General features: G+C 42.2%; 2 protein-coding genes across 2 annotated transcripts; one reads left to right on the forward strand and one right to left on the reverse strand.

Moving 5' to 3' along the window:
• Window positions 1-1132: 1132 nt before the first annotated feature.
• On the reverse strand, window positions 1133-8335 carry LOC116221210 (cGMP-dependent protein kinase 1-like). The gene is made up of 6 exons (XM_042708165.1): window positions 8266-8335; window positions 6268-6479; window positions 5933-6056; window positions 5463-5629; window positions 2904-3017; window positions 1133-1200 (listed from the first exon to the last, which is right to left on the reverse strand). The coding sequence occupies exons 2-6, from the start codon at window positions 6449-6451 to the stop codon at window positions 1133-1135; spliced, it is 657 nt and encodes a 218-aa protein (XP_042564099.1). The 5' UTR covers window positions 6452-6479; window positions 8266-8335.
• A 78-nt stretch (window positions 8336-8413) lies between these two features.
• On the forward strand, window positions 8414-12630 carry ubl4a (ubiquitin like 4A). The gene is made up of 4 exons (XM_012830418.3): window positions 8414-8589; window positions 9602-9707; window positions 9814-10010; window positions 12058-12630. Exons 1-4 carry the CDS (start codon window positions 8542-8544, stop codon window positions 12163-12165), a joined length of 459 nt encoding a protein of 152 aa, XP_012685872.1. The 5' UTR covers window positions 8414-8541; the 3' UTR covers window positions 12166-12630.
• The last annotated feature ends 10 nt before the right edge of the window (window positions 12631-12640 follow it).

Raw genomic sequence — 12640 nt, forward strand, 5'->3', positions numbered from 1 at the left:
CAAGTGCTCTATCTTTCCCTGTCTCTCCGTAATGAGTATGAGAAAAAGAAAAACCTCCAGCAGAGAAGGGTTGTAAATTAATAATGATCCATACTAATTGGTTCTGCAGGACATTTTTGGGAACAGCCAAGCAGCTCAGCCTCCGCTATCCATCCAGAATCCCCCCTCCTCCTCCTCCCCCTCCTCACTGTGGGCCTCTATGGTCCATCCTCTCCTTACATTCAAATAACTGCAACTCCAAAAACTACTGGAGCATCTCCATGATCTCCTTATTCATATGAATGGACCAAGTGATGAAAAAACGCACATGTTATGTGAGGTTATCACGTCATGTTTTGTTGCCAAGCTACCATCCTCGTATGTATATATTTACCTGTGTGCAATTACATAGATTGTATATAGGAATGAGGAAGGAGTATTGATTCAGATATTATATAATATAATATAATTACATAAGGTAGTCAATCATAGTCAGGGCATTCATTACTCAACAAGTAAATCCCCTGTGGGTAGAAATTCTCCCATTGTATAATGAATATGTTCAAAGCTTAACAGGCTGTAGAACTAGAATTCATTATTAACGGAACCGTGTCTCTGGAAATAAATGAGACTCAGCTTATACGAGACTCGGAGAAATGTGGGCTCTTGCCATGTGGCATCCACTGGTTTGGCTTACAGCACTTTCTCCATTAATAAGGGATATATATGTCAGGAATACAGGGAATGGTTTAAATGTACATGACCAGGTAAAGCATGTAGAATTAAAATCAATTCATATTAGAACTACATTAGAATCTGAATGTGATAATATGAGTAAGTAAGTCTATGTGTGTGTGTCTGTGTGTGTGTGTATGTGAGTGTGTGTGTTGGTGTGAGCATGTATACACAAAAGTATACACAAAATACAGAGCCTACAGAGCATTTAGCATACAACCAGATACAGAAAAATGCACTTCTTTGTCCTGATCTTTGTCCTGATCTGTCCTTAAATTATCCCCCCGCTCAGGTCCTACTCAAGTGTCCACAACGTCCTCACAACTGAAACACACTACTGCAGGAGCCAGGTGATGTTGGCCAAATGCCCAGCAACAGGAACAGTGCACCTGGGTAAAGAAAAGCTCATTTGGCCCTGCTACCTGCACTCCATAATGTCTCCACGGACCTCGACCCTCTTTCCTCCCCTGTGCTTTTGTCCCCTGTCTGCATGTGACACAATAGAGGAAGAGATCTGTCACAATAGAGGAAGAGATCTGCCGAATGAGTTCTTTCAGGGTTTAGCAGAGCCGAGGGTGGAGGGGGAATGGGAGGGGGGGATTTTAGGTCATTGCCAACAAGAAAAAAAGAGAGAGGAAAAAAACAACAACTGTGCAGTCGAGGAGGGGACAGACCCAAGGGGACAGGAGGAGGGCAGGAAATAAGAAAAGGCAATGGCAGGGAAGATAAATAGAGAACTGTCAGTGTCTGGGGGGAAAATAAAAGAGAAGGCAAGAATTGGAAAGGGAGATGGACTCGGAGATAAAGGCACCGCACAATCAAACAAGACATCCTCAAACAAAAAAAGATCGAGAAACGTGGATAGAGAGAGTGGAAAAAGGGAATGAACAGGCAGAGAGAACAAAACAGGGGAGGGAAGAGAAGGGCAGCGCACTGCGGTTCGGAAAGTGGTTTTGAATTTGGGTTCAGCTTGGTCCACACCCAAAACCTATTTTCCCCAAGAATGAAAGCAGATCAGCGTAAGACAGACCCTAAAGCACGGCACCCAATATGGCCATGGGTACAGGCTCCTTCTCCCACCGCGCAGAAAACAGAAGGCTGCTCTACAAACTGAGAGTTCCAATAAAACCCCTTCACAATGAGGAGGTGTTGATCAATCTCCTTTATGGCACTCACACAGTGTAATACGGAAGCTATCATTCGCTGCTATTAAATGATTCCTGCTTTTGCATGTAATGTGAGTTCACTTCATTGCAGCCAAAGTAACCCGAACCTCCACATGGATCCTAAAATGTCTCATTTCTATGGAGGAGAGGCGTATCGGTGACAGAGAAACGGCAACAAACACGGCTCATGCTTTGGCTTTTGGTATTCTATCCCCCACCGCAGTGAGACGTGCTTGAGACTGAGAGGTTATGGGGGATGTGAGAACCACTTTGATTTGGAATTCGACACATCTTCTCAATCTTACATCAGCCGTGAATAATGCACTGCCCAGTGCTTAGATTACCATGCTGGCTGCTGCCTCCTCTCTGCACTTTTTAGAGTGCAGACGTTCATTTTTTCGACCGTCATACAGTCAGGATGCTTCCAACACTTTTGACTCAAGGCACTTGAATTGTTAGTGGAATGCATTCTTTTTTAATTGTTAGTGGAATGCATTCTTTTAGAGCAACTGCACTGTTTGAATGGTACTCTGAAACTGTTGATGCAGATGAAAGATCAAAAGTACAAGATGTGATTCAATGTATGTTGCAACAGAGCCCTACAGAACTCATGAAATACATTCCTTTGGGACGGCTGCAGATAAAAGACCAAAACACAGGACTTTAATGTGCCTGTTCAACCCACAAAGCTTGAAAATAGTGAAAAATAATGCCCCGACCATAGGACACACCATACATCACAAAGCTTACATTGTTTTAGGCATCAGTTCATCAGTAATGCTAAATTGTAGTAATGTATATCACTCTCAATGAATGCAGTTTGACAGCTGGGAGTAGGCGATGCTGCAAAGGCGTGGTGTTCAGTGATTAACGATGCTATAAAATCATCCTCGATGGGAACACTGAATGTCTTACGCCCACATGTCATGGAGGCATGCTTTGTATTTGTGAATGTTCACACACACACACACACACACACACACACACACACACACACACACACACACACACTTCACACTGTACCTGTGAGAGTGGTGGAGCGTGTGTGGTTGTGAAGGAGGGCTATTTCCCCAAACAATGTGCCCGCCTCTAATGTCTGCAGCTTGTGACCAGCTTTGATCACCTCCATCTTCCCCTCTGTGAACACAAACACACATACACATCTGCAGTGAATGGGACTCTTAACACACATAGGCTGTGAAAGGAAAAAAGAGAGCGAGGAAGACAGACGGAACTCTTTGTGCGTGTTAGGGAGGGGTGGAAAAGGACAGGGAAAGAGAAGGGAGAAAAGGTCTTTGTCAGTCTAGTTGTGTTTGTGTGTGTTTTTTTGTGTGTGTGGAGGGGATGGCGTATACAGTATATTTGCCTGCATGAACACCTGCACACTTCCAGCATGAACATTCATTGAATGGGGCGTGCTCCCCACACTCACTCGCAGCAGCCAGCCCATCCAGCTGTTTAATGACCTCATTTACCGAACCCCCTTCCACACACACACACACACAAACACACACACACACACACACACACACACATCTAAGACGTATCAACATCATCACATGTGAACCCATCAAGTTCAATTCAATTAAATGTTATTTATATAAGGCCAATAGCAATTTAAATTGTCTCTAAGCGCTTTACAGAGCCCAGAGCCTGAACCCCCCTAGAACAAGCACTAAGATGACAGGGGCAAGGAAAAACTCCTTTTTAACAGGAAGAAACCTTGAGCAGAACCTCAGCTCAAGGGGGGGGCCCATCTGCTTGAGGCCACTCGGGTAGAGAGAAGAAGATAGAGATAGAAAAGGGGGGGGGGGGGGGGGGCAGAAGGGTAGGGTACAGAGAAAGGAGAAGAGATAATTCGGAGCAAGCAGATGGATTCATACACGTGTCAGAGGATAAAACATATTGGGAGGACACCTGTGGCATATGTACATGATACATACATGATTTCATGAAACATAAAATAATGTCTATAGATGAAATATGCTGCATTAATAGTGGATACAAATGGAGAGAAACAGCATTCAAAGTACACTGTCTGCCTCAACATGCCTATCAAAACACTCACACAAATACACTTCAGCCATCACACTAAGAGGTGCATAATATTCATTTTCAAACGATCTCCAGTCCCTTAAGTGTGTCCTATTACGACATAACCTGGATAAACAAGTGATAACACCTACTAGCTCTGCAATACAGCCAAGATATTCTAGAGAACGCATTTCTGTGGCAGACCACACATTTCGACTCCAGCCAGTGTCCTATAAGAGTGGCAACAGCAGGTACGCCTTGCCAGTGTGACGATGAATCTGTCACACATGCAGATGAGTGGCAGAGACACAGATTACGATGGTGTGTGTTGACTGACAGCCCGGGACGCTTTAATCTTAACCGTCTGCAAGAGACAGCGGCGCCCCGCTGGGCCGTCCTGAGGTGATGAACAAAGCAGGACAAGCGTCACCTGTCCACCTGTCACATCATAGCGGCACGCTGGGCCCGCCTGCAGACAGCCTGTGATGAGGAGTTATGATAAGTGCTGTCGAGCTGGCCTTCCAGCTCTGGGTTTTCTTTCTTTCTTTCCTTCTTTCTTTCTTGCTTTCTGTCTCCATTTTCTCTGTCTGTCATCTTTCATTCACCCTTACTGTGCCTTCGCCCAGCCTCCATTCTTTCATCTTATGTATTTGTTTACCACTTTCCATTTATCTCTGTCCCTCTCATCCTATGTCTGCTTTCCTGTGTCTATCACGCTCTCTCTTTCCTTTGATCGTGCTCTGCCTCTTGTTTTTTATCCACACAAGCTACATTTAAGGGGGAAAATCCATTTCAAAACATTGAACATTATAGGTATAAAGCAGCACCCATCTGGTTGTCTCCTACTCTTCCAAGAAACGGTTTGTTCGCACATTTATCTCGCTTTCCCTCCCTCCCTCCCTCCCTCTCTCTCTCTCTCTCTCTCTGTCTCCCTCTCTCTCTGTGTCTGTGTCTCATTGCTGCTGTGGTCCCTGAGCCTCTCTTGTGTGAGACACAGATGAGTGCAAACTCTACCCTGTGCCAGTGAAGCTGCTCACCGACAGGTACCCCCTCTGTGCTTCTAGAACCTCCCATGCAAAAAAAGAGAGCTGTGGAGACAGATGGATGTGCTCTGACCAGCACAGCCTCGCAACCCCCTAATTTACTGATTCCAATCTCATTATCAATTATTTATTATGAGCCTGGGGCAATGACTCCGCACGGGGGTGTTTGGGAGTATTGTGTTGCAATGGAGTTGAAGACGGAGGGCAAAACATGAGAAAAATGGAAGACGATGGTTTGGTGAGAGTCTTTACATACACACACTGCTGAAGAAAATAATAATACCATAATAGTGGCACACAACACCTTGTAGATGTCTATCTGACATCATGATTTCAAATGCACAGCAGTGCAGGAGTCTGAAGGTTGAAGTGATGAATGCTTTATTATAGGATAATTAATGTTTTATTATAGGTCAATTTGTATGCCATACCAAGAACTGCAGAATATTTCCAATTGAAAGGTGAGAATACTTCTTACTCAGATGAAAATGGAAAAATGTCTCACCTTCTATGACATACGCAAGGGAAGCATTGTCGCCCTCCCGAATGACACAGGAGCCCTGGCTGACTGTAGTGGGATACATGCAGTCCACTATGGCCAGGATCTGCCCCCTCTCCAGGTGTTTGGTGAGGCCATTCTCCAGCAGAGCCCCCTTAATCAGCTCCTGTGACCTGGGGGAAGAGAGAGCAGGCCTGTACATGCAGTCTATCCATCAATACCTCACCTCTGCATCATTTCAGTTTCAGAGGATATAGTGCCCCGAGCTGGCTGTCGCTACAGCATTAACAAATCACACCAAGGAGTAGAATCTATTACTGCCTTTTGTGTCAGGACAGCAGTAGAGTTTTTTTCCCAAGATTGCTGAACTTGTCACTCAAACACGCTGGCAAAACCCTGAGGCTGCTGGTAGACTATTCCATTTGAAAAACATGTGGGGCAGTGAGACTGCAGTGTTTTGATAGGAGTTCTCTTACTTCAGGCTTTTGCTGTGGCTTGTCACAGTGGGCTGAGGAAGTTGCTTGTCGTCCCAGTTCATGCGCTCTGCCATCACCGCCCTCCTCTTGATCCTCTGAGAAGAATTACGCATAGCCAAGCACCCTACAGAGGAAAGCACATCACATTTCTGCCGTCTGTGCTTAGGAACGGGTTCAAATCTGCAAGGTGAACATATGGCTAACCAAACTAGAAACTACAGCAGTTATTTGTCTCACTTTCCTCCATTCATGTTACATCAGAGAGCAGAACTCTTATCCTGCAGTGTTTGTGGTTGCTGAAGCCGAGCAGCCAAGTAGAGTGCAGCGTTGGATACCTGCAGCGGAGGACCCAGGGGTGCCGAGAGTAACCCGCATGCGGTCCAGCTCCCCCTGCAGGCGGCGAATGAGGTCGTCCTTAGCATCCAGCTCCAGCTCCAGCTCATCGATCAGTGTATCCCTCTGCCGAAGCTCCTCTATCTTCAGCTGCAGGGCAAACTGGAGGTCTCTCAGGGTACCCATCGCTTCAGGACAGAGGATCGAGGACAGACTAAGTGAAAGAGAGAGAGAGAGGTGTTCTAGGTCTCTTTTATTTAATAATATGGACTTTCTTCTCTGTGTTAGTGTGTGTGAGAGAGAGATAGAGGGGGGGGGGGGGGGGGGAGTATCATAGACTGAGTTGTTTTTTTGTTTTTGTTTTTGTTTTAAATATGAGACATTATCTGAAGAAAATTCGTAGTACTATGTAACAGTGACCAATGTCCAGTAATATAATAGCCTACTCACACCATGCCATTTGTGCAGGATTAAAAGGCAGTTTTTGTCGAGGAAAAGCAAATGGAAAAGGCAATGCCTTACCCTACTTTTTTCTTTGACTAACGTTTCCTTAAAATAATACTTCATAGAATGTAACTGTCTTACCTGTGCAGACCTGTAACACCTGTTTCCCCGCTGAATTAGGCTACAAAGTGTCGACAGAGATTGATGCAGTTCCTAGAACACGAACGAGTAGCCGTCTCTGTTACATTTTCACTACAGTTGCCGAGACAGACAGTAGCCTACATCCGTTTGCTGCGATGTTTAATGAATGTTGAGGCGCGAAGCACATCCGCGGAACTGTCCGTACAGGATCCCTTTATCCGTATCTTATTAAAGCGGAGACTGCCGCTCTCGTGTCCTCTCAAGCACAAGCCCGCTACATCCCTCCCTCTCTGTCGTTCTCACTACCTCACACACTTACACAAATATACAGACAGAGAAGGAGTGTGTGTGTGTGTGTGTGTGTGTGTGAGGGGGGGGGGGGGGGGACGAATTCACAATTCATTTCTTAATACATTTCAAACAGCGTTCTTTGCTTACCAAAGTATCCGACCATAGGGGCTGATTTACACAAACAGATATTTTCTGAAAAAAACTGGCTAATTGTGTGAAGCCATGTGACAAGGGCTGAATCCCGCAAAATAGCCTTCGACTAAATTATACTGATGTGATGTAAATATCAACTGACAGAACTAATTTAGCCCTATAAGTGCAACCTGTTTCAAAGCATCTACATCAACTTAATATCCTAATAGGCCTACACTCACCATCAGATTTAATAGGATATTTGTCTTGTTGCAGTCTGTCGATAAGTGCATGTAGGCTACAATGGGCTATATTGCAACATATTGGAGGAAGTGATATTTCTTCAGGAGTAAGGTAGACCTATTAGAGCTACTTCTGGTGGAAAAAACAAATTAAGTTGATAGTTATGATATTAAACATAAGCCCCGTTCCCATGTATAGAAAAAGGGTTCATCGTTTAAACAGCGTGTTGGCTAGGTGGGTGCATGTATATCTAATTAATGACATAAATGCTATTCATCAGCTTACATCAGATGCTTTCTTAAATAACAATACCTTCTTCATGCAGGGTAACACTTTTTTAAGGCGTAGCTTAATAAAGGACAATCGAAATCAGAGCTGACTGGAAACACTGAACAATTAATTTTTATTTTTAGGTAGGCATTTTTACTTCAGGTACTTACTATTTTGGCAGACAGGAAGGTAACGTTTACGTTTTGTGATGATACAGTTATAAGCAGAGTAAACTATTGAGTCCCTGCAGAGCGTATTTCCCACACTATTGACACCAATTGGTCCTTGCACCTATCCCGTATTATTTGAAACGCAATTTTGACAGTTTTTTTGAACGACAATGATGACTAATAGACCCTTCTACCTTACAAAAACAAATTGTCGATGTTGGCTTTTCATTATGACTGTCTGCACTGAATTCCACTTGTAACCTACAAACGAGTACTTGTTTTAAATGAGGAAGTATAGCTTTATCTTACAAATGTAGACTCAAAGATTAGCCTCCTTTCCGCCTGTACAATATGTAGACAACTGAATCCACCAGTGCACTCTTCACTAGTAAAGCGGCTCATTAGAGAACTTTCTAGTCCTAGAAATAAATTAAGCAATTGACACATTCCTTTCTGCGGCTGCGCAATGAGGGTCTCTTCGGTGAGATATCTTGAAACGCGAAGTAAGATAGATTGTAATGGCCCGGTGAGGCGCCCGTTGTCTGCGAATGAATTCAGACATTTACAGTATTACTCCGTGACAAAATGATTCTCACAGTAAAGCCACTCCAAGGAAAGGAATGCAACGTCCAGGTACGTTGTACATAGAATAGTAGCAATGGAATGAGTCGAGAGACCAATGTTGGCTAGACTTAGCATATGTGTTTGCTGGCTTAACGTTAGCTGTCTAGCCAGCTAAAATAAGCAGGATTCAGTCTACGTGGCTCTACTGAAACACAAGTGTGTTGTCTCGACTTTGAATAGGAATGCATTTGGATGACAAGCTACCTGCTCTATTAAAACAATTCCGTTGTTTTATCAGCCATTGTAAGAGAAAATGGCTTATATTATTGGGCTATACCACAGGAGCTACATGCAGTAAATGTAGCTAGCTAGAGAGCTAGCTAACTTTGCTTCCTTGTTCGGAACTTGTCACGGTAACACATCATTGTTGAAATGCTAACTAGCGACAACACTCTTTTGATATAACGGGTATTGGGTCATGGTAACTCACTAACACCATAGCGGAAATTGAATTTACAAAGTTGTAGTTAAATTATGTACAAGTTTCGCATAAGATGTAAAATAATAATTATGTAGGCTGAGTAACTAGATTTGCAAAGCTACCTCGCTTTTAAGCTAAGGATAGCTAACATTCTACCATGCAAACGCAATGTTAACTTAGATTGTTAGTTTATTTTTTGTGTGTCTCTGCTTTAATAGACACTGTTAAACTATTGCTAACTGACAGCTAAGTAAGGAAGTATCAAATCAAGCATCTGAACTGCATTTACTATCCTTGGCATGATTTATTTTAAGAGAGTTAGCCATCTTGATGGTATTCTGTAGACAGTTTAGCCATGTCAGGTGTGAGCTCCGTGGTTCAAGTGTACAGAAGAGAATATATCCTTGCAATGGTGTTTTCCAAACAGAAGTGTGCTTTATTACACACTTTGGAAGATTCGTTGCAGTGTGCGGGATCTTAAGAACCTCAATCTGAAAATAAGTGGCCAAATAGGAAAACATAGGCATATAAAATGCTGTACAAGTGTTTATTTAAAGTTGTGTAGATCCTCCCGTGTTTTAAATGTCGCTTTATCTGAAGGTCACAGAAGATGAAAAAGTGTCCACGGTGAAGGAACTGGTCTCAGAGCGCCTGAACATACCTCCAAATCAGCAGCGATTACTCTACAAAGGCAAAGCCCTGGCAGGTATTTATGAAATAGACAAACGTAAATGAAAGTGCATAAAAGTAGCCTTGGTATCATACTTGTTTTCGGATCAAGAACCTAAATCTTGAACACTTCCTTTGTCCAGATGAGCACAGATTAAGTGACTACTCCATTGGGCCAGAGGCTAAACTGAATCTTGTGATCCGTCCTGCTGGAGAGAGAGCTGCTGTGAGTGAACCTGCCCAAGCCAGCGGCAGTGGAGTTTGGCAGTCAGTGGCTGTTGTGCTGGCCAAACACTTCAGCCCTGCAGATGCTGCAAAAGTGCAGGAACAGCTCTATAAGGTACTGTTTGTCAGTGGAGAATGTGCCTTTGTATACCAGTATTGTATACCATATAGTCATTATGCTTGTATTCTAGGTTCTAGACTCTAATTCAGAGCACTTATTTTGTAATATTTGGTAAAATATAGCCCTGGGCATAGTTAAAGGTGGGTGTGCCATAAATTAACTTTTTTTAAACAAGTGTCTGGATTAAGACATTACTGTTATACTATCACAGAGCAGCTGTGAATATTATGTAGTTTCACTGACCGATATCACATTGTTTATTTGACTAGACTGCCAGTGATTTACAGTGTCACTTAATTATTTTGCAGTCACACAATACTAGTGCCATAATATAATTGTGTGTGTTACAGTGTTAATTTCGTTGACGAAAACTATGACGAAAAATATTCGTTAACGACCTTTTTCCCGTGACTAAGACGAGACTAAGACGTGACGAAAACGGATCTTTATAAATAAAAACTATGACTAAATCTATTTTAACTTTCGTTGACGAGACGAGACGAAACGAAAATGTTGGTGGTTGACTAAGTCACAATTGGGTTTTTTTTCTAAACTTGTATGCACATCATTGGTTGAATGTTGCCCGGTCCTGTATCTATCCCTCCTCCACTCCCTGAGATGGCCAGACATGCAAGTGACGCCCTATGGCTTAACGTTATGATGGCTGAAGTTCAAGCACTCGGTACTGGAAGACAAATAAGAATAGATATCTGGACAGTCTTAAATTATAACTTGACAGAAAATAAAACACTATGCACCGCAATAACCGGAGAGAAACCGTGTGGCTTCAAAATAGATGGGAAGAACACAACAAGAGGCACCTGAAAGCGCATAAGACAACCCTGCCATTTATGCCAAGGTAAATTAGCTAGTAACTGTCAATGATAATTAGCTAATGTTAACTAGTTATTCGAATATATTAGCCAACGTTAAGTTAACTTCAAAGGGGCAGTCGAGTGTATAGGTTGTGTCAGCTTGGATAACTAGCTAGTCATTTTCGATTGAAACCTCCCGTTTGGCTTGGCAAATGAGTTCCAAAACTTTTAGCTAGCTAACGTTGGCTAACTATGAGGTAGCATAGCTAAGTTATACTAGCTATCGATAACTAGCTAGTAAACACATTGCAGAATGGACTATAGGACAGGCCACGCATGACATTAATCAAGAAAAAATAAATGAATATGTGATTGGTTTACATATCCTTGTCTATTTATGCAATTGTTATTAGCACTACTTTCAACTCTCAAACTATCCGTCTAGCTAAATACTGTATGTTGGTTATCAGATTGCACAGCAATTCATATGGAGGATATGTGGTTGATTTAACTAAGGCCAGGTAGGCATAGTAGTTGTATTGTGTTATCAGATCATTTGAATCTTCAAAATCTAGACTTGACATTCTCTTATATTTTAATGATAATACTGTTAATTAAGTATTGCCTTAAAATTATTATTTACATTGAATTCATTGGAATTCAGCTGTAGGCATAGGAGATCTGTATCTTAGAGACTAATTGCATCCACAGTTTACGTACTGCAAGCTTGACTATTATGCAGTTGTAGACACAACACAAGGGGTCCCCAGGCCTGAGAAGGGATGGAAAGGAGTTTAATGTGACTATAAGATGGACTTAATTTTTTGTTTAATGTGACTAAAACTAGACTAAAATGTAATGAGACTTCGTAGACTAAAACTAGACTAAAATGTTCTGAGTTTTCGTCGACGAAAACTAGACTAAAACTAAGCAGGATAAAAATGACTAAAAGTGACTAAAACTAATATGCATTTTCGTCTAAAGACTAAGACTAAGACTAAATCTAAAATAGCTGCCAAAATTAACACTGGTGTGTTATATATATATATATATATATATATATATATATATACACACAGTTGAACTGTTTTAATACAATAGGACTGCATTAAAACAACAAAAGCAGTTTGTCCATCCAAAATGCCCATTTGTTGAAGCCAGTATGTAAACAAGGGTGGACCCTCCCCTCCACTTGGTTGATTTCGCTTGCTTTTCTGTTACCTCAGGATTATGAACGTTCAATAAGACAGCTCAGTCTGGACGACATAGAGCGCCTGGCCATTCGCATGCTCCATCCAGAGGTAGACGGCCTGGACGCAGCGTTCATGGACTAAGTAGAGGGAGGTTGGGTACAAGCAACTCCACCAGGACTAACCACATAGCTCAACATGGCAAGGCAAGGGATGACTTCGAAGTTGGACTTTTGGGAGCAAGGCATCCTACACTGGACGTTAGTAAGAGAGCATGCTGAAACGCTATCTAGGCCTTGCAATCTAAAGTAAGGCAAGACTCATAACCTCTGTATTTATTCTTGTTATAATGTCAATACTGATTTTTGTTTGTTTTTTTACAACAATCATAATAAGTTAGTGATTTGGAGCGTTTTGCCAAAGCATTGTTCCAGGATATCTACATAATTTATTTGATAATTCAGTTTTTATGTAAAACCACATACACATAACTGTTAAGATTAACAATGACGATTGATTACGGGCAAATGGGCTGCCTTGGGTTCTGAGTGTGACTGCAGTTGTTATTTGTAAATACTGTGTTATAAGGAATTAAAAAAAGAGAATGCGCTTTTTGGTA

The sequence above is a fragment of the Clupea harengus genome, chromosome 7 (assembly GCF_900700415.2).
Source record: "Clupea harengus chromosome 7, Ch_v2.0.2, whole genome shotgun sequence".
Lineage (NCBI taxonomy): Eukaryota > Metazoa > Chordata > Actinopteri > Clupeiformes > Clupeidae > Clupea > Clupea harengus.